We start from the raw sequence: 20,923 nt of genomic DNA, 5'->3' as shown, positions 1-20,923 counted from the left end.
TTAAATGTTATTTTGAACATATGCAAGAATTCCATTATAATATGTGAAAGTTGATTTTAAATCCCATTAATGCAACTTGCTCTTTTTATGTAAACTTCAAGCTTAAGTGTTTTTTTTTTTGTTTTTTTCCTTTTTCTTTTCTGTTTTTGCCTGTAAACTTGCTCTAATTTCTGTCAAATTTTAATATGTAAGTTTATTACATTTTCAAGATTAAGGTACAATTATTATGTTAATGATCCTGGTTTATTTTTCATAGATTTTCACCTAGTTCGTGAAATAAATATTGATAAGATTTGTTCATGGAAACCATTATTTAAAATGCGGCAACAGAAGGGCATGGTTATACATTTCCCATCAGTTACGGGATTCAGAGTTGAAAAGAGAACTGAAGAATTGCACGGGTTGGAAGTGTTTAAGTTGGGATATCAGGTTTATGCTGATGGTCCTACCAGGGTCTTACGAATTTGTGAGCGTGCTGATAGTTACAAGGAAGAGAAGGTGCTTCAACCTTGTATCAGTTTCCAGTTTAAGGTTTCTAATTTTGCAATACACCTATTTGAAAAAAGCAAACAGGTGACCATTCTTATAAATTTTTCCTTTGAATTTGAATTTAAATCTATTAATGTATTGAAGTAAATCCACTTGTTGAGTTGTTTGCTGTATAGAAGAATTCTTTGTGTAAGTTCAAGGAGTCGAGTAATGAACTTCATTCTGAGTACAATTTTAGCACTCGTATACATACATCACTAAAACATTATCCTGCACTCTAACAGCAAAACAAATCCTTTCTTTCAAATACTTTATGTTGAATGGTTGAATACCTTTTGGCATTAAGTTTTGCTGAGGGCCGCTTTATCTATTAATACCTCTTCCTGGTTGTCACGGTTTTGGCAAAACTTACCCTTGAAGAGGGAGGGAACCTAACTCTCTTATAAACCTGCAATACACTTTCCATTTAGTCAATGCGGGACTAACTGAATCCTAATATAACACCATGCTTTCATTGTCCCTTCATCACATGGGCTGACTTTGCACTAGTCTAGTACCGATCTTGCATTGCAATTCTGACATCAGCCCTCTGGCAATACACTAGACTAGTAATTATCATATTGAGGTTCAGTTAGGCCCACATTTACTAAATGAAGACCTAATTGTGGGTTTATGAGAGTACAAGACTACCCACATAGCTTAGAACCAAAATGATTGGTGTTACCCATCGTCTTCCTGGTTGACCACCAATAAGCCTTGACGGTTGGACTAAAACCTTACTCATGTCCATGAAATTGGTTAGTTTGGGCCATCAGTTTGTTGAACTTCAAGGGCTTACATCCAAAACTTCCACTTAAATTTATTCAGATACCAGTGTCCTGAATCAGGTTTTTTTTATTCATACTAATAGCATGTTTGGCAACTGGTTAGAGTGGCTCATAAGCCACTGAGACATGTTTGGCAAACAACTTATTTTGGCTTATTAAAAAAAATTGGGATAACCTAGTTATTTTGGTGGCTTTGTAAGCCACATAGTTTGACGGAGTAAAAGACCGTTTTGCCCCTTAGCATTTAAGAAAATTCCAAAACCCTATTTCTCTATCTCCAAAACCCTTAGTGCTCATCTTGACAACAAATGTGGATTATAAGCCACTCATTTTCCAAACACTTTACTATTGGGAATGACTTATAATCCACTCAATTTACCAAACACTTTGGCTTATAATCCCTTTGTGGATTATGAACCAAGTAGGTTATAATCCAAAATTGCCAAACATGACATAGTTGTTCTCTGCCATCAAAGTTTGTCATCTGATAAGACAGAAGACTTTTTCTTAATGAAAGTTTTTCTTGTCTCAGCCGCATGTTGCGTTATTTGGTTTAATGGGACTTCAGATGTATAAGCAAGATTTGAACCTTCACTGACATCTGTTTCTTTTTATTTCTTTTCTTCTCTCTTTCTCCCGTCTCTTCTCCTTTTTGTGTGCGATTGTTCTTGTGCCAGTAAATAATTTCTGAGCTGTATAGGTTGTAACATCAGTTTTGATGTCTTTACACGTTTGTACTTGTCAAAGGATGTTGATGAAAGTGAGCTGCCAACTTGTTCGACGTTTCTAGTTGCAAGGCTTGCGAATATTGCTTTGGACTCTTTGGTTACGGATCAGTTAAGATATTACTTCATAGGCATTCAGGTAAAACTGGCCCTGTATGATTATGTTATATGCAGTTTTTTATGTCTCTCGGACTGATATTCTGATTATGCAGATGCTGAATATTGATGAAAAATGGCAAGGAGCCCCATTTGCATCCATGATTCGAAGAAGTCAAATGCATGATTCTGGGTCCAATGAGAACATTCTTCAGATTGTATTTGTTCTCAAGTCGTCCAACTCAAATGTTAAAGAAGTCAAGTATTCCTCTATTATATTACAAGTAAGTATTTAGTGATGTGCTTTGATGAATGCTACAGCTTAGTGGTTCTTGCAGACTTGCAGTCATAATGAGAAAGATATTTAGCCTAAACCAATTGCATCATTTCCGCAGCCAATTGATTTAAAAGTTGATGAGGAGACATTAATGAAGCTCGTTGCATTTTGGAGACAGTCCCTCAGCACCTCTAGAGCACAGAGCCAGCAATTCTACTTCAAGCACTTTGAGATACATCCGATTAAGGTTTGTATTTTTAGCATTGTATACTGGTTCACACTCGTCACCCTTTTGACATCACATACACCTTTATTTTCACAATGTTGCATTCTTATCTGCTTCCTATTTGCTTTTTAAAGATCACAGCAAGCTTTCTTCCTGGCAATCCATATTCCAGTTATAGCTCTGCTCAGGAAACTTTGAGGTCTTTGTTTCACAGCGTTATAAAGGTGCTGCTCTAAACCACATGGCTCTCTTTGTACTCCACATGTATGTGTTTTCATATATCCTCCAGATTTTGCTCACTAGTTGAATTAATTTTAGGTGCCTGCTGTAAACAACAAAATTGTGGAGCTAAATGGGATTCTTCTTACTCATGCTTTTGTAACATCTCACGAGTTGCTTATAAAATGTGCACAACATTATTCATGGTATTTTTTTTCAGCTGCTGCATTAAGCCTTTCTTTGGAAACTTTTTATGCCTCATGCAAATTATTTAACAGAGCTTGTGATTTTGTAGGTATATTGTTAGGGCTATCTACATAGCAAAAGGAAGCCCATTGCTACCACCTGCCTTTGCCTCAATATTTGATGATATTGCCTCATCCTCTCTTGATGTGTTCTTTGATCCTTCAGATGGCTCAATTAGTCTCCCAGGACTTACCTTAGGTAAGGTTTCATCCGACTTGTTCAGCGGCTATGCCTAGGCTCCCTGCCTGGGACGCTTTCTGAAACATTAGTCTAGCGCACCCTAGCTAATGAGAAGACAAATATTATCCTTATTACGGGTCATAAAACTTCGATGTTCTCGTGAGGGTTGAGGGATTTAATTTATATTCTGACCTGCCCATCAGTTTGAGCGCCCTTTTTCATGGGCCGATACTGAACTTACGTAGTGGTATCTTTTTTGCCCCTAATTCGCTTTAAATTCATGGCCCATGGGATTTGAATTGGGGGTCCTCTAATACCATATAAAATGCCCCACCGCAGCCTAACGTCAAAGTTGTGTTGAGGGTTGAGGGCTATATTTTGATCTTGTGCTATGATTTTATATTCTAACAATCCTAAAGTTGATAGGAGCACCCGTTGTTTGCATCTATTTCATGTTTTTTAACTGAAAATATGTCAATAAATTATATTCAGTCATCTTTATTGCACAGATCAAATTAATTTAGCCGAAATGCATTGCTATAAGTTCTTCCTTCCATGGGATAAACTATGTATTTTACTATGTTTACAGGTACGTTCAAATTCATTAGCAAATGCATTGACTCGAAGGGCTTCTCAGGAACAAAGCGCTATTTTGGTGATTTGGGAAAAATAGTAAATCTTACATTCCAGTGTTCATAATTATTATCTTTAATTTTGAATTATTGTTTGATAATGGTTGGTCTATATTTCTTTCATGATGTTTCCTGTAGATAAGAATAGCAGGTTCCAATGTTATATTTGCTGCTGTCACTGAAATTTCAGATAGTATACTGAAAGGAGCAGAAGCAAGTGGTTTTAATGGAATGGTAAGCTTTAATACAAGCAGGAATTATTGTTTGCATGTGAGAAATAATCATTTAAATTTCCACCAAGACTCAACGTCTTTTTATAATAATCTCGTTATGGATTATGAATTTCATTAAGGTTAATGGTTTCCACCAAGGAATTCTAAGGTTAGCAATGGAGCCTTCCCTGTTAGGGTCTGCTGTTTTGGAGGGTGGTCCAGACAGAAAAATTAAGCTTGACCGCAGTCCTGGAGTTGATGAGGTACTTCTCTATATATATCTATGTATGTATCTATGTATGTGTGTTTGTTTGTTTGCATGTATGCACATATGTCTGCATCTATGTGTGTGTACGCGCGCGCATATAGATGGATGGATGGACGCATGATTGCATCAAGAGTTTTTTCCCCCTAAACAAGCATGTACTGAATTAAAAGAAGCAATTTATTAGGGATTTTGGATGATACTGATGTTTTATATCTCTTAAAAAAACTCCTGATTTCTCCTAATAAACCTTTCTAAAAGATGATCCAGTTGTACAATTTGATTATTCTAACATGAAAATGTGGTGCAGCTATATATTGAAGGATACCTACAGGCTATGCTGGACGTTATGTACAAACAAGAATATCTGCGTGTTAGGGTGATAGACAACCTGGTAAGATGTCGTTTGTTCGGTTCTAGCCATAATCCAGTTAAGCTTGTTGGATTATTCCTCCAAGGTTTAAAAGGAAAATGCATAGTAATGTTTTACAAATATTTTCTACGTCAAGTGTTTCTTATTCAAAATGCATGGCCATAGACAGTTGTTCTGACCATAATGCCCACGTGGTTAAATTTTTTGGGAATAAATGATCAGAATACAGAAACAACTTGATAAGAATATATTTTCACATAATTGATCTTGTTTATGTATTCCTCTCCGCTAAAATTAATTATGTAGTTGTATGTAAACCAGAAATTAAAACTTTAAAAAAAAATCGGCGACCTGTATGCAGATTTCTTAATAAAATGCCCACTGTGTTACGTCATTTATCAACTTTTGAAGTACTTCTATGGAGAGGACATTTTAGAGATATATTGCATAAGGTATATTTGACATATAAGCTCCTAAGGGAACTAATTGTTTTTTATCCTTGGTTATATCGTTCTCCGGGTTTCATATAATATAATCCTGACCCTTCCTGGCAGGTTGTCCTCAAAAACCTACCACCGAATAGTTTTGTCATAAATGAAATCGTGGAAAACGTGAGGAGCTTTCTTATTAGCAAGGCCCTGTTGAAAGGAGATCCTTCCATGGTTTCTCGTCCACTGCGGCACCTGCGAGCTGAAAGTGTAGGTGTCCATTCTTTTTTTTTTCCCATGATGAAAATTTTTCTTGGACATTGTAGGTATATTTAATATCTCCTAGATGTAAAGATTGATGTTCGTGTAGAAGGGCTATTTAAGTGTTTGGATGATTTTATCGAGCATAAACTTGCTATGTCAATCTAATAGCAGCACCACCAGAGACTAATTAGTAATTTTACATGGACATCCAGTTCCAATTTAGACTTTTAAGCATGTTAGTTTGTAATTTCATATGTGAACATCTTTTTCAATATACATTTACATTAAGTTGAACTTGTTGATGGCTCAAATTTTTTTTTTGGTTGTTTTAAGGTTCAAATAGATCTGTTAAAGATTCTGTAAAGTTAGGAACGAACTTGACTTCTAGGTTAGAATCAGTACAGTTCCATTTATAAGGAGTTAACAGCATTTCAGATTTAAATTCCCTGTACATAAAAAAAATCTGGGACAGTAAGATAATATCAGGAAAAGATTTGAGTGCTGGAACTTACTCGTACTTTGTAAAATTTGAACTGCTTTTTTTCTGTTGGTTTAATGATAGGTTGTATGTATAATGGAGTGGAATAATTATAAGTGGGATTCTATAAATTATTCTGCATATGAAATATAGTAATTTCAGTTATAGCTTGTACTCATATTACAAGATCAGTAAGTACTATGAGGCTGAAATAGTGCTGTTTTTCATAAGTTGCCATAACAGTTTTTGTTTCTCGTGTGTTGTCATTACTCTGTTAGTTCCCTGTTGTGTTTCCTTCTCACATATTTAATCTTGGTACGCCCATTCCGTACCGCAAGCTGAACTGTAACCTGTTCTCTGTGCATGTATTTAAATGCTGCAGGAGTGGAGGATCGGGCCAACAGTGCTTACTTTGTGTGAACACCTGTTTGTTAGTTTCACAATTCGAATGATGAGGAAACATGCCGATAGATTCACTATTGGAATCAAATGGAACTGGAATGCCAGAGATGGAGGAGACGCATCTTCAGGTGGGAGCCAGCAAAACTCTAGTAAGAAATGGGCCGTTGGTAAGTTCGTCTTTTCAGGTATGATTGCTTATTTGGATGGGAGACTTTGCCGTCATATACCCAATCCGATTGCAAGACGGATTGTGAGCGGGTTCTTGTTAAGTTACCTTGATAACAAACAAGGCTAGTGAACTTGTAGGTCAACGTGTAACTTCAGCATGGAAATCTGCTGCATGTATAGAAAAGATATATTAAGGAAAGGAAGGGGGAAGGTCTGAAAGTTGCATGATTGTTTTGTGTGGAACGGTTGTTTGCCTGCCGAAATTTTGCATTATGTAAAATTTGTACTATTTTTACAAACAAATCAGAGTGATAAAAGAAAAGATTATATGGAAAGGTAAGAAGAAAATGAAAACAATAATTAGAAGAAAAAAAAAAGAGCCAATAGAATTTTCGTTCTCATTTTCTTCCTTGAATCTAGTGGGTCAATTGGCAACAGCCCCTGAGATTTCATTCTATCTTGACGTCACTATCCATTGTGCTCAGTATAATCCTCCCTTCATTAAGTGTGGGCCTCACCAGGACTAAGGCCATTGCATTCAGTTTCATGGACCCAACTAGGCTATTTATGGAGGTTTAAGTACACTTTACACGTATGAAAAAAATCATGCAGAGAACTCTCTTTATATTTTTGTTAATTGTATTTTCTGTTATATTTTTATTTATTTTCCTTGAATTTCTTTCTATAAGTTTCTTCCAAATCAAACATAAAAAATAATCTTATTTCATTTTCTTCTTCTTTTCCTTTTCCATTTCCTTTTCTTTTCTTTCACTTTGCCTCAAAGCAAGCACGGCCTACTCTATTCGGCTTAGGTAAAAAAAAAAAAAAAATTAATGGTTCTGTTTATCTTTTTCAACCGCGTGGTTTCTTGTGAAGCCAGGTCTCTATTAGAGCTGCAGGGTTACGATATCTTGAATTTGGACAAGTTGTACTTAGCCAAACTGAAATGTATGTTAATATATACATCCGTGCACAATTCCATGTGTAACCATAAAGTTTTCTCCCATTTTCTTTTTCTGGGAAAAATGAAAAGATGTTCATCGATCGGAGCTAATTCATATATTGGAAAGTTACAATACCAGTGGGCTGCGAGGACTTCTACTTGTTGCAATCATACAATTATATATTCTTCAAGCGAGAGGGCCAAGCCTGACAGCCAACATTCTCTAATACAGCGGTCGACCTTTAAAACAATTACGGCCGCCATCTGTTTCGTTACGAGAGAAACAAACAGAACAAGATGCCCACTGGTTTTAGATATCTTCAGCGTTTACCCATCTCTTGCCCTTTTTCATGCTCCATTCACGGAAACCTCCGTCTCCATTCATATTCACTCTTCTTTTGACTAATTTTAGATATTATTAACTGACTGGAAAATGTGCTTTGAATCTTCGTACATTTTTCACGTTTTTGGTTCCATGTTAAAAAAATTCTTCCTTCTTCCAAAATTGATACTAATTTTTATTAGCATTTCATGTTGATTGATTTATTTTAAGCTAAGTAGTGATACACTATATTTTCAAAACTACATATACATTATCACACCTAAGTATTGTGGGGGTCTATGATGACTCATCAATTTTCATGGCAATCCAACTGGAAGGACCTCACGCTTGTGTGTGTAAGAAATGCACAAGTAGTTTGAAATGAGTTGTTTAGCTAGAAAATTAGGAAAAGAGTAGCGATAGGTATACTATTAAAGCTATTACAAGTTTCATACTACTCTTGTATTATTACTAACAAATGTGCGGGGTCTTTTCCTAAAAATTATCAAGAAAAAGTGCGAGTCACCATGTACCTTGCTATTTTGTTTATGTGAGTAGGAAGGTATCAATGTATGTATGATGTATCATGACTTTAATAGTACAGTTATCACTACTACTACTAGAATTATCCTTTATTAAAGATAGTATCAGGGACAAGGGGGTACTCTGGGCCCACGTGTCAGTGAGTAGCTTTAGCATTAGAGCTCTCAACACTCGTATTGGTAAGTGCCCATCGACCTAATACTTACCCCGACAATTACTCAGAGCACCCACTAATAAAGTGAGCTTATAATAGTGACTCACGATCTCTACCCCAAATTCCTATACATCCAATGAAATTAAAAAGCTTTGCTAACTGCCACCTCACGCTTCCTTAATTGAGTTCTCTCCCCCCATTGCCGTCCTTGTCAGAACCAAACAACGAACAAGACCACGTCCCACTCAAAAAGTTCTATAAAACACCCCACCTCCCCTCCTCTCTCCTAACCCCTCTACTCTTAAAAATCTCACTATCATTGAATTGCTCTCTGTAAAGGATCCATGGCTTTCATAATTCCCAAAAAGCCCTCGACGTCCAATTCATCCACCCCGTCCTCCTCTTTTGAGGATGAGACGAACCCTCTAAGCCACGATGTTAATGTTACTAGCCATCTCTATCTCAAGCCCAAAGGAAGCAATGAGGCTGCTGACGGAAGATCCTTTGAGAAGGAGGTGGTGCTTCGTAGAATTCGACACCGGAAGCGGGTGAACCGGATTCAGGGGGCAATGTGGTCATTTTTTACTGCGAAGCGGGGGCAAGAGGAGAAGGAGAGGGAGGCTGATGGATGGCTGGAGGATGCTTTCTCATCTCCTTGATGGGCTTTAGTTATATAACTATCTCTGCACATTAATTCTTTTGCTGTTGATGATGTTGTAGTTAATTTGTTGAAGTTGGTAATAAAAATGCTAGATGATTAGTTGGTCTCAATCTTGATTCTGATTGCCCGGCCGGTAAAGAAATAAAGGAAGGGGCTTTATTTAATCTTGTTGAATCTTATTTTATTAGATATGAGATTGATTTGTTAAAGTTTAGACAACGCGGTTTATTTTATTGTTTGCGGTGACGAGTAAGAATCGAGCGATCAGATAAGTACAAAATCTTGTAATCGTTTTTATTCTGGATAAGCTTGAATAAAGTCAGGGGAGCTGACTACTTTGTTTATTCGGGGGCCACGTTAGAGATATATTATTAATCTTCTTGGTTGATTCCTCCGCGAATAAATACACAGAGGACTTAATATTCGTTAAAAAATAACAATTTCTTGGTTGCCCATTTGCAATTATGGGTCCAATTAATGTAACCTCTTTCCGGTTTTTTATCTTCACAATTTCCCTCTTTTTTCTGCTTTTTACCCGTAAATCCCCCACAATTCCACAAAAATAAAGCTAAAAGAAAATTCATACCTATGTTATTAAATTTAAAACAAGAAAAAGAAAAACTGGAGCATCGCTATGTAGTACACTAGATTAATATTAACTATCATAGCTGTTCATCCAAGTTATATTAATTATTTTGCACGTGCAAATGCGCGTGCCGGATATTAAAACTATATTTCAAATTTTTTTATTAAAAAGGAAAAAAATAGCTAGTCCTAACTTAGATTTTTAAAATATAAATATTAAGTTTATAATTTTAAATGTTCATATTATATTCTTTATTTTTATATTTGGGGTCCATCATTTTATGATTTTAAAAGCTTTAATTTTCAAAACTTTATTTAGCAACTAAAAAGATACTTTAGTATTGTTGTCCACTATTGTATTCCATTCTGAAAATGATTAGGAAAAGAATTAGTTTGAATTTGATATACCAAATTTTCCTTGAAATTTTGAGATTAATTCCTAGATTTAATAATTGCAATTGCATTATTTTAGTTTATTTTTAATTTTTATTTGAAAGATTTGTATCTTCTTGTAGAATGTTTGTTTTCTTTCTTTTTTTTCTTGTCGGTTGTAGAATGTTTATTTTCAAAGTTTTTTTATTGTGTTGTTTGTTAGGAAGAGAATGTGTTAAAAGTTTTAAATTAATTGTGTATATGATTAGAAAAAATCTCAAGTTTAAATTTGATATACAAAATTTCCCTTAAAATTTTGAGATTCCAAGATTTAATAATTGTAATTGCAATATTTTAATTTTTTTTACTTTTTATTTGAAAATTTTGTATCTTCTTGTAGAATGTTTATTTTAAAAGTGTTTTTATTGTATTGTTTGCTAAGGAGGGAATGTGTTAAAAGTTTTAAATTAATTGTATATAAGAAAGATGGTACATAGAGAATTGTGAAATATTTAATATTCATGTGAAGTGATATTCCTCCTCTCCTTTAAAATTTTTGCTACCTCAGAAAATTTTAATTATAGTATCGTAGATAGATATGAAATCTTTACAAATATGCACGGTATTTCTTTTAAAGAATATACATTTGTTGACAATTAATTTTATACCCGCAAATATTTACTCTATATTTTCAAAGTTGGATAGACTTTATTTACTCTAAATGCTCAAGCAATATGTGCAAAATTAAAGATGCTAAAAAAAGTAATTGAAATATAGTTGGACATATCTAAAAAATCTCATAGAGTTATATCTCTAATTGTCCCTGTAACTATGAAAATTGTTATAAAATTTTCTAACGAAACAAATCTTTATGTATTCTAATGCTGTGAAAATATTCCATAAATATAAAAAATTAACCAAATGATCAATTGTATTTGAATCATTTGACTATATTACAACATAGTCAATCATTAGTCAAATCATTAGTCATACAGTGGAATAATATATAATTCGTGTTAAGTTTTTCATGCTAGCAATGCTGATACGATAAATAACTCAATACAATAATAAAAAGAAGTTCTAAAAAAACAAAGGAAGCAATAGGAGATATTTACCTTCTCATTTAGCCTGTCCAATATCTACATGAACAATCCTTTACCTAGAGAAGATGATCAATTGAAATGAGATTAGAATAATAAATTTATATGCAAAAGACCAAATTTTCTCACATTTTGGAAGAGCATTTTATCAATGATCTTAATCTATTACAATTGAAATTTAGATTTTAAAGACATTAAATTTTGGGCTTTTCCGTTAATAGAATGTAGAGGGGACAGAGATATAAATGGTCATTATTCAAATCTTAGTTCATGGAAATCAGCGAGTTTCTAAGAGTAACAATAGAATTTGAAAAACATTCCGGTTCATAGCTAACAAATTAACAATAGAATATGATAGTAATATAGTACATTAGTATATTTTATGCTATAACATTAGATATAGATAGGAGAGAATATTAAAGGTCAAATCTCTAAAATCATGTTACATGCCTTATAAGGGCTTTGTTTTAGTATATAGATAGGTAGATAAATAGATATAGATATAAATAGATGCAGCATTGAAGCCTATATATTTAAAAATAAATAAATTTTTAGCTAAATTGCTAATTGTCATCCTTCTCCTTAAAGCATATCCGGTCAAAATTGATGCATAAATGGAGTACGCTATGAAATAATACTTTAAAAAAGCAAGAACGTGTGTATATTAGCATTTGAGACGTAATAATAATAGTTGTAACTGTTATTTGAATTTGAAAGAGTTCATGTTGATACAAAGAGCTTCTCTAATCATATCACAACTAAATGGATAATTTAAGTTTTACTGTTTATTTTGGAAAAATATATCTTTTTTAATTATAAAATTATGAAAGATAAAAGAAGATACTATTAATAAACGGGCTGGACGTTAAGGAGGCAGATCCTTCATGATACAATAACATAATTACATGTAAAATTTCTTAGCATTAATCGGATTTTTATGAAAAAAATGGAAAGGCAAATGGCCAAAAACTCTAGGAAGTTGCCAAGTGGCGAAAGTTCTAAGTAGCTGCCAAGTGACAATTAACATCTCGTTTGGTACGCGGGAATGGACTCAAGTGAAAATGGAATGGAAGAATGAATGGAATTGAATTAATGTGAGAATGGAATAGTCATTCTGCATTCTCATGTTTGGGTGTAATTTATAAAATAAAGTTGGAATTGATGTATTTTAAAATTATATATTTTATTGATTCTCGTTTAAGTAGGAATGCCCATTCTCTATCATTTCATTGGGAATGCTCATTCCCAAATAAAGTGAGAATTGATGAGAAGTGAGAATTAACATTCCAACTTCAAAAAAGATGTTGTGTTTGGTAGGAATGAATAAGAAGTGAGAATGATCATTTCATTCCACCCTATTCCTGCGTACCAAACGAGGCTTACGGGTTTTACTTTAGTATATAGTATAGATTAGTATTCTCCCCTGCATGTCTTGACTTATCTGACTCTCTCACACAAAAACGGAAGCATATCGCGAGCACAAATTTAAAAGCTACACATAAATCTTCTTTGTTCTATGATTCCTTTTGTTCGCCAACCAGTCCTCAACTTAATTACTCCAACGATATATATATGTGATGCACCCTGTTCTTCAGCTCATGGTGATAAAGCTCTGATATCTATACGACTAATTCCCTCCTCTCCCTCTTTTTTTTTTATTTAAATAATTTATGAATTACCACGATCTTCCTATGGCCTTCAAGCCATCCCGAAACCGATAATTTTGGAACGTATCTCCATAACGTATTGGGCCGTAATCATGTAATACAGCCCAAGGCTGCGCAGAATAGTGAGCTCTTAACCAGAAGTGTATCACTCTGCCCCCTCTTCATCAAGCGCAAAAAACCGCTGTCGACTCCCCAAATCCAGTCGAAATGGAAATGAGTTTGGAAGGTGGATTCACAAATCTCAGCGACGATTGCTCCACTCTTCTTCTGGTTATGTCTACTCCCCAAATCCTCCTCCTCCTCTCTCTTTCTGATTCTAGGGTTTATCTCTTCAATTTGAGGTGGGAATCCTTGAATTTATTTACTCATTTTTTTGTTTTTTTTGTTTCCTGGCGAGTAGCCTGCGTTGTCGATTGGGAACGTGGGGCAGCTGGCGATCGATATATTGGTATCGTCGAGCGGAGCCAAAAGAGTGGCGTTTCTGGACGAGCCTTCGGTTCTTCCTTGCGTTGGGAATGATGCTTATGGTCCGGTTCCTGAGGGCATTCTTGCTTTGCCCTTAGAAGGTTATTTATTTATTTATCACCCTTTTCTCTAATTTTTGTTTGACCCCACTTAGTTCAAGTTCAATTCAATTTAGACCCTCGTGATTGAGCTGAAAGATCCCAGTTAGGGTTCTACATAGAGATGTGATTTGTGGTTTTATCATGAGTGGAGCAAATGATACCGTCACATGCTTATATAACTGATAGGTTTTATCATGATCTTGTTTTTCATGGTAGTACTATCTGTTTTTTATGTGAATTTGAAATAGTTTTTTTTTTCTCCTCTTTTTATGGGAATTCTCGGTCTTACATGATTTGTCTAGATCCATAAATGCAGTCAATGCTATAAAATAAATACTTCCATCTTTTCTGTAATTTTAGGACAGTTTAAGGTCATGTTAAGCCTTAATTTGAAAGCATACAAACCTTAGTACCACCAGGTATTCTATTAATCTTGGATTACATCATGTGTAGCCGAAACTGATTTTATAAATTGTGAAGATAAGAGTTTCATAAATTGAAATAGAAAGACGTTGTCAATCACTATTGCTAGGCATGAATCTTTGGATGCTTTTCCCGTTAATAACTCGAGAGTTGTGGGCAAGTTGTTGAATTGTATAACATTGCTGAACCAAAATGTTATATGATGTAGTGGAGGATTGCTAAAGTATTTTTGTAGCACATTAGGCAAATTAGCTGCTCAAAGCATGTTGAGGTGATGGAAAAATTTGGGGAGACTAGTGGAGAGATTCAGAAATAACTGAAACCTTTTCAAATATATTCTCAATAAAGTTGCAGATCATGCAGCCTTTATTCTTAAGACAATCTATAGTCTTGTATATTGAGAACTATAAGTGGGTGCTGAATTAACTTTACTTTTTGAAATTGGAATCAACCCACTAACTATTCATTCCAGCTTCCAACAAACTTAATTCGGTTGTATATCCTTGCGTACAATCTTGGAGACAACTATGAGTTCATTATCTCCAACCTATAGACATTGTTCATCAATAGGTCCATTGAACTCAACCTTATCTTGTGTCAGCAATCTTTGATCCGCAATTCTGCGATGATTTTGAGCTTTCATACAGTTCTTCAGTAAATATATGTGGAACCTATTTTCTAGTATATGATGACGTCTTGTAAAGTTGCTATCTGATTCTTGCAGTTGTATATTTATAATACTGATTTACTTCTTTTGTTGGGGGCCTGTGTGTGCAGCTTATGAATCTCCTCAACATTCTTTAACTCTTATCCAGCAAAGATCTCCAGTCCTGAAGGTAGGAACTTTAACTTGCATTGTTATGCGTCAGCTGCTATTTCTTTAATACAAAGTGAATGTCAAAATGCATACAGTCAAATTTATCTTTGTATGGCAGCAGGATAGGTAGCAGACTATGAAGACATTAGTTAAGAATGCTAGAAGTTATCAACTACTTTATTGATGAAAGCAAAAGGATGGAAAAGTGCAATGTGAACAGTAAATCCTACCCGTAACAATAACCGCATATCTCTATTTTTAATTCGAACTCAGCATTTGTATCCCTGGAAATTATGTTTAAAAAACTCCATCTCCCACTACTATTTCCTCTATCCACATAGCCCCCAACTTCGTCACTATGCCACGTTCTGCTGTTCCCTCAAACCCATGAATAAACGTTCCAGAGAGGGAGGGGGGGGTGGAGGAGAGGGATAAACAATTGAGCCAAATCAATTTCATCTTAATCCAGGTATGTACGATCAATGCTGTCCTGTACAATTCGGAAATTAGCCCTTTTTCTCTCTATACAAAAACAAACTAATCAAAATTCATCTTCTAATACTTTAATTTCTGATCATAAGAATTTTACCTCATTAAATATCAACTTTTAATACTTTAAATTGTGATCTTAAGAGGATTAGGGGTCTTGGGGATTTGTACAACTCAATATTGATTCTTATAATTCTTTAATTTATGTTTTTCGTCATGCGAACTTTCAAATTATATATTTCATTGAGTATGCTGATATTAAAATAAACATTCTTTTTAATTTGATGTTCATGTTGTCTCAACTTCTCAATTAAGGTTGGATTGAAGTGATATGAGAATTTGTTTCAAGTTACAGTCCCTGAGGTTTATGTTATTTTAATATATCTAGGACTTAATTGAAGTGATATAATTAAATTGGATCTTAAGAAGTTAAGGCGCTTTTGGGGTTTTTATAGCTCAATATTGATTCTTAAAATTCTATAATTTATGTTTTTTTTAATCATGCGAAATTCCAAAATATATATTTCACTGAGTATGCTTTCATTTTTTTTTTCAACTTCTTCTTTAAGGTTGGATTTGAACTGACATGATAATTTAGAGTTGTAATTTTAAAATATGTAATTTACTTTACCTTAGAATTTTAACGTATAGAAGTCATATGTAATTTATTTTGAGATATGTAATTCTAAGATATGAGAAATTGAAGTAATATGTTAATTTCAAGTTATATTTTAAACAGAGGCCTTTGTTATCACTTTTTTGTTTTTTTCTGAAAGATAAAATGGTGAACAATTATTAATTTCATGTATGTCGGGGTTTCAAGATGAAAACATAGTTTTAAAAAAAATTGTAATACTTAATGCACATAAAAATTTCATTTGTGGGTGTTCAGATTTTGGTAGTATTAAAAAGGTTATCCATATGCATATGTATTTAAAAAAATTTGAAGATTAGTTTAGTAATGCTAGAATACAATATGCAAGAAGAAGCAGTGAATGGAATGACGGAGAGGAAAACCTCGAAGCTGCTTCAATAATTTCAGCACTAGCTGAAATAAAATTAGTTGTGAATATTTTAAAGTAGAACCTAATTACCCAAATTAGATATCTAAAATTAGGGATCAGTATTTACTGAACTTAAGCTATTACTTCACTTTCTAAAAGATGGGAAATATAAAGTTACTCTAGTGAATCAGTTATGATATTTGACTGAGCGTGAACCAACCATAAGTTTCTTTCCTTCATCTCTTTCCTGTTATGTTTGCATGAAAGCCTAGGTAAAAAATAACCCTAAGCTGGCTAATATTTATTGTCTTAATTGGATCAATATTTTTGAATATGCTATATCTCAATCACCTCCCAAGGCAGTGCTACACTACTGGGGAAAGTGACAGCTGCCTACACATTGACTTTGATGCTTCTACCTCCAATGGACGGAGGTTTATAAGGAGATACAAGCTCCACTATCCTTCAATGCACCTTGTTTCTGTATCCTGTAAGGACCTTGCTACAATATCTTTTCTCTCTCTTTCTCGATGGCCTTTAGATTTATTTCAATTGTCACCTCATTTTTATAAGACATTTGTACTTCGAAGTTTCTTAAAACCTTTTTGTTGAAATATGGGAGCCTTTTTTATTGCCATTAATGTCATAAAACCAAAACAAGGATGGAAGTACTCGAAATGCAAGTATCAGGGCTTTGTTCATCGACATTGGACGAGCACAGAACTAGAATCTAATGCACATCACTGAGATTATTGACTTATGTTTGTTGCTTGTGCTAACTAGTTTAAAGTGGATAATGAGTCTCTTGACTTATGTTTTAATCTTTGTACTTGTTTATTAGCTATTATCGTTTGTACTAGCTTGCATTGAAGGATGCCTTATCATTGGCTGTCTCGGACATAAAAGATTAACACCTTTTCACCGTTATCCCGTCATGATGCAGGGTATGATGGTTGAATTTGCTAAAAATTTTGCCCGGTTTATATCATCCATCAAAAAGAAGCATGTTCTTATTCTCTCTAGCTTAGATTCTGGAAGAAGGAAAATATTTGACCCATCCAGGTACTTTGGTTATAGCCTTGGTACTATTTTCTCTATAATTCTTTCCAAGTTGTATGCTCTTGTTGATGATATCATCACCTTGCAGTATTCAAATACACTATCTTTCAAGTTCTACTGATGATGGAACTGATAAAAGCTGTGAAGAGCTAGGGTTTAAAAAACTCGAAGAATATAATCCCTCTCAAAGACGATGGAAGCATCTTGCTGATCTAGCCGTAGGAAATACTATTCCTGAAGATGAGCTTGATGTTGAGGATGAATTGGTTGATGATGATTATTATGCAGGCTTGCCATTTGCCGCATTGTTTTCTTGTTGTAAGGTATTCAACTTGGTTGAAAGCTGAAATTATTTTTAACTTCTACGTATTCTTGTCTAACTTTCTTCATCTGTGTAGGCTCAAGGAGTGAAAGTCACTTGTTTATTGTGCTATTGTTCAGAAGGAGACAACACACGAGATTCATTTCAATTAGCTGATGCAGCCTGCAAACTTCTGGGTCTGAGCCCAGAAAACTTTAATGGTGAGTTTGGGAAAAGTTGGATATGTGAAATCAATTTATTTAATTGAAAGGAAAAAAAAAATCACAACTATCTTATTATATCATAGTTTTTGGCTTTCATATTAAGTTAGTGGATATTGCTTTTCCCCCCTTTTCATGCTTTAGATAGTATACTGTTGACATTGATATTCTTCATTGCTGGAAATCTCAGGTAATGAACCCGGAGGATGGACTATTCCCCTTTCGTGGATGAGTGTTTATGGACCGCCCCCTGATGTGTCCATGTTTTAGCTGGTCAGAATATTGCAAGGTACTGATGTCACACTGCTAAATAGAAACAGGAGATTAATGTTATTTGTGTTTCGTGCTACAATACATGCTAAGAGTTTTTCTATTTTTGGCTGTTTTGCAAAATTCAGATATTTGACATTTTTTTATGCAAATTTAGGAATGAAATTAAAAGCTTGCAAATTCAAGTGGCTTATTTTGTATTAGAGTAGAGAGTGGTTTTGTCAGATTAGCACAGTTGCCATTGTGTCATCTTTCTGTGATCATAGCCATTCACGTGTAGCGATAAATTGTTTAGTGTATTAAACACGTATAACTTCTTTGTTAGTAAAGTGCTTTACGAAATATGTAATGTGTACCGATCAATTAACTTTGGGTCAATTGAAGATTGAGATGGAGTTAGGTGAACTATGGAAATGAATGTTTCTTGTAATGGTACCATCCTGTGGAATCAGTTGGTAAGTCTGTTTGGTGCGAATGAAGAAAACTTAATAATAATTTACTTAGAAGAGCCGATATGTTCATCTATTATCTTCTGCAAAAGTCACTGCAGTCACCTAACAACCAATAATTCCTTGATTAAATTACAGCTTCCTACTAAGCTGCATTGCTGGAAGGTTGTTAGGAAACTTAAAAGCATCAAGGCTATTTTCCTTTTAGAGATTTTTTTTTTTAAAAATTTACTCCTGAATTATTGACAAAAGGATTAGTCCTTCATGCTGTCAAATATATTTGTTTTGAATCAGTCTTTTGCACTTTTGATATGGAAAAGTTCGGAATGGAGTCATCTCCATGCATTTTAGGACGTTAAGTTGTCCTACTTCAGTGAAGTTGCTACTTATGAGTCATGAATTATGGTGTGGAGATGGGGAAGGAAGACGGTAGAATTTTGGTAAATAAAATGACAATTGACTTAGACTGCAATTATGGCTTTGTCTGTTGTTTGGGGCTTTATTCTCATTACGTTGCCTAAGAAAGTGGCATTTTAGGAAATCCAAGCCGACAGTCATGGAAGAATTGTACAAGATCATTAAAACTATATATATATAAATATTCAGAGTTAGTCATTTCATTGACGAGCCTGAAAAACATCTATATGTCTATGACTATTCCTTTTGCTGAATTTGAAAGCAAGTTTGTTATTAAATGCTGCCTCTCTCATAAGAAAAGAGGCCTGTATTTTTCTGGAAAATAAGCTAGTTCTCCCTTCATGCTTCTTTATCACACTTCAATCTCCCACGACCAAATTGTCTCTCTTACCTGCTGTTCTGAATCTTTAATGACAAAATTTTTGTTTGGCCTCGATTCATACTGTACAATGTTAAAATATAAAGTTGAAAAGTCTTGTTCTCCCGTACTAGTAAAGTTCATTTGAATGTGCATGGGTTTGAATCGCACTTTGAGTTAATACAGTCTATTCTGAAGAAAGGAAAAAAGAAAAAAAACTAATTCACATAATTATTAGACAGAGATAATCTATACACTAAAAATTTTGAATTTATTATCTTCACTTGAAACTAATATTATGCATATGTTCAATGCAAGTTGCCATTCAGTCTATTACCAAGTTTCCTCAAATTTTCAAAAGAGGAGAACAATGGGTGTTTAAGATTATTTCTAAATCTCATATTCCTCGTGAATTGCGATCATTTTCTTTACTGTTACAGAGTTTTCATTACTTAAAAAACTCATTTTCTTTACTGTTACAGAGTTTCATTACTTAAAAAAGTCATAATCGTAAGCACTAGGGAAATAGAATAGCTTCCATAAAGTCAAAAGTCTCAGAAATTTAAGTGGTCCAAGTCCAGCTCAGCCTCTCCAATGGCAAAAACCACTATTATTTGCAAGCTTAGGGAAACTATACTAGCCGTTTCTCTGACCGGTATTACCGTGGGTAGTGTCCTGACTAGTTGCCCTCTCTTTTATCTCTCTCTTACTCTTCCCCTTCCCATCCCAATTCAAGTTTAATTAATCTTCTTTTCACCTCATCTTTTTTTTTAATATTTTCAACAGAACTTTTTATTTTATATATTTTAAAAAAATTGATAAAATAGTAAAAAGTAAGTTAATTCCTTATTTTTAATTCAGTTTTTGCAATGAGGACAAATGTTAATAGTCATTTTAGTGTTGAAAAGTAATATTCAATCAAGGACAGATAAGTGTTTCACATTATGCGTAATCGAGCCAACAATTTAAAATAACTCAAGACCCAACTCAGACGACTCGACACGCCGACATTTCGCGAGTGCTGACATCTTGTGAAGACGACTCAAATGACGGTACTTCTCGACCATCGGACGAGTAAAAGGCGACGAAATTCCTCGAGCCCCGAGCCCCTCCCCGCGCACTGACAGTCATCACCTCGTAATAAATGTCATTAAATGCATTATGGGCGCTATCATTCATCTGTCCCTAATAGTCTTTATGACACATCGGTCCATGTCGGCACCGCACACCCCAATCCCTTTGCATTAAAACCGAAGTGACATCTCCTCCACACGTCGGCCGACACCTGTAAAGCAGAGGCTGATGTGGCCGTCATCCCATACTCAGCCGAAGTTACCATTCTACCACCAGTATAAATAGGGTTACTATTTTCAATAATAAGGTAAGATCTTTTTCTCCACCCACTGTGCTTAGGAACTTCTACGGTGCAGTTACTTCTTCACTTTAAGCATATTATTGACTTGGTCGTCAACCTCGTCCTCTTACGATTTGCTACTTGTGTATGAAAGAACATCCTACTCCAGAATCGGACATTCGAAGGGTTAAAGTACATCCATCAACTTAACCATGTTCATTATTGACTGTTTGCTATGGTGGGGTGTGCTGGGGGGAGGGGGGTTAAAGTACATCCGTCAACTTAACCATGTTCATTATTGACTGTTTTTATTTTTTTTTGGGGGGGGGGGGGGTTTTTTT

The 20,923-nt window shown here is 34.5% G+C and overlaps 2 protein-coding genes across 2 annotated transcripts in view; both read left to right on the top strand.

Annotated features, from left to right (window-relative positions):
- Positions 1-6,686, top strand: part of LOC109833237 — a 36,047-nt gene extending 29,361 nt beyond the window's left edge. Inside the window, exons 24-36 of the mRNA XM_020400835.1 lie at positions 243-573; positions 2,064-2,180; positions 2,254-2,421; positions 2,533-2,661; positions 2,775-2,864; positions 2,959-3,065; positions 3,155-3,303; positions 3,875-3,957; positions 4,056-4,151; positions 4,270-4,392; positions 4,705-4,788; positions 5,322-5,465; positions 6,320-6,686. Coding sequence (XP_020256424.1) covers positions 243-573; positions 2,064-2,180; positions 2,254-2,421; positions 2,533-2,661; positions 2,775-2,864; positions 2,959-3,065; positions 3,155-3,303; positions 3,875-3,957; positions 4,056-4,151; positions 4,270-4,392; positions 4,705-4,788; positions 5,322-5,465; positions 6,320-6,634 — 1,936 coding nt within the window. The 3' untranslated portion in view covers positions 6,635-6,686. The remainder of the gene's footprint in view (positions 1-242; positions 574-2,063; positions 2,181-2,253; positions 2,422-2,532; positions 2,662-2,774; positions 2,865-2,958; positions 3,066-3,154; positions 3,304-3,874; positions 3,958-4,055; positions 4,152-4,269; positions 4,393-4,704; positions 4,789-5,321; positions 5,466-6,319) is intronic.
- On the top strand, positions 12,816-18,346 carry LOC109833236 (proteasome assembly chaperone 2). The gene is made up of 7 exons (XM_020400834.1): positions 12,816-13,124; positions 13,255-13,420; positions 14,621-14,679; positions 17,097-17,215; positions 17,301-17,535; positions 17,611-17,734; positions 17,925-18,346. The coding sequence occupies exons 1-7, from the start codon at positions 13,062-13,064 to the stop codon at positions 18,002-18,004; spliced, it is 846 nt and encodes a 281-aa protein (XP_020256423.1). The 5' UTR covers positions 12,816-13,061; the 3' UTR covers positions 18,005-18,346.

Source organism: Asparagus officinalis, chromosome 3 (genome assembly GCF_001876935.1).
Source record: "Asparagus officinalis chromosome 3, Aspof.V1, whole genome shotgun sequence".
Lineage (NCBI taxonomy): Eukaryota > Viridiplantae > Streptophyta > Magnoliopsida > Asparagales > Asparagaceae > Asparagus > Asparagus officinalis.
This window is presented reverse-complemented; position numbering and strand designations above follow the sequence as displayed.

Bases quoted from the DNA above. Each gene is read 5' to 3' on its own strand.
- LOC109833236 (XM_020400834.1), top strand. From the start codon at position 13,062: ATGGAAATGAGTTTGGAAGGTGGATTCACAAATCTCAGCGACGATTGC. The intron at 13,421-14,620 runs GTTATTTATTTA...CTGTGTGTGCAG, and splicing joins TCTTGCTTTGCCCTTAGAAG to CTTATGAATCTCCTCAACAT. The intron at 17,536-17,610 runs GTATTCAACTTG...TCATCTGTGTAG, and splicing joins CATTGTTTTCTTGTTGTAAG to GCTCAAGGAGTGAAAGTCAC.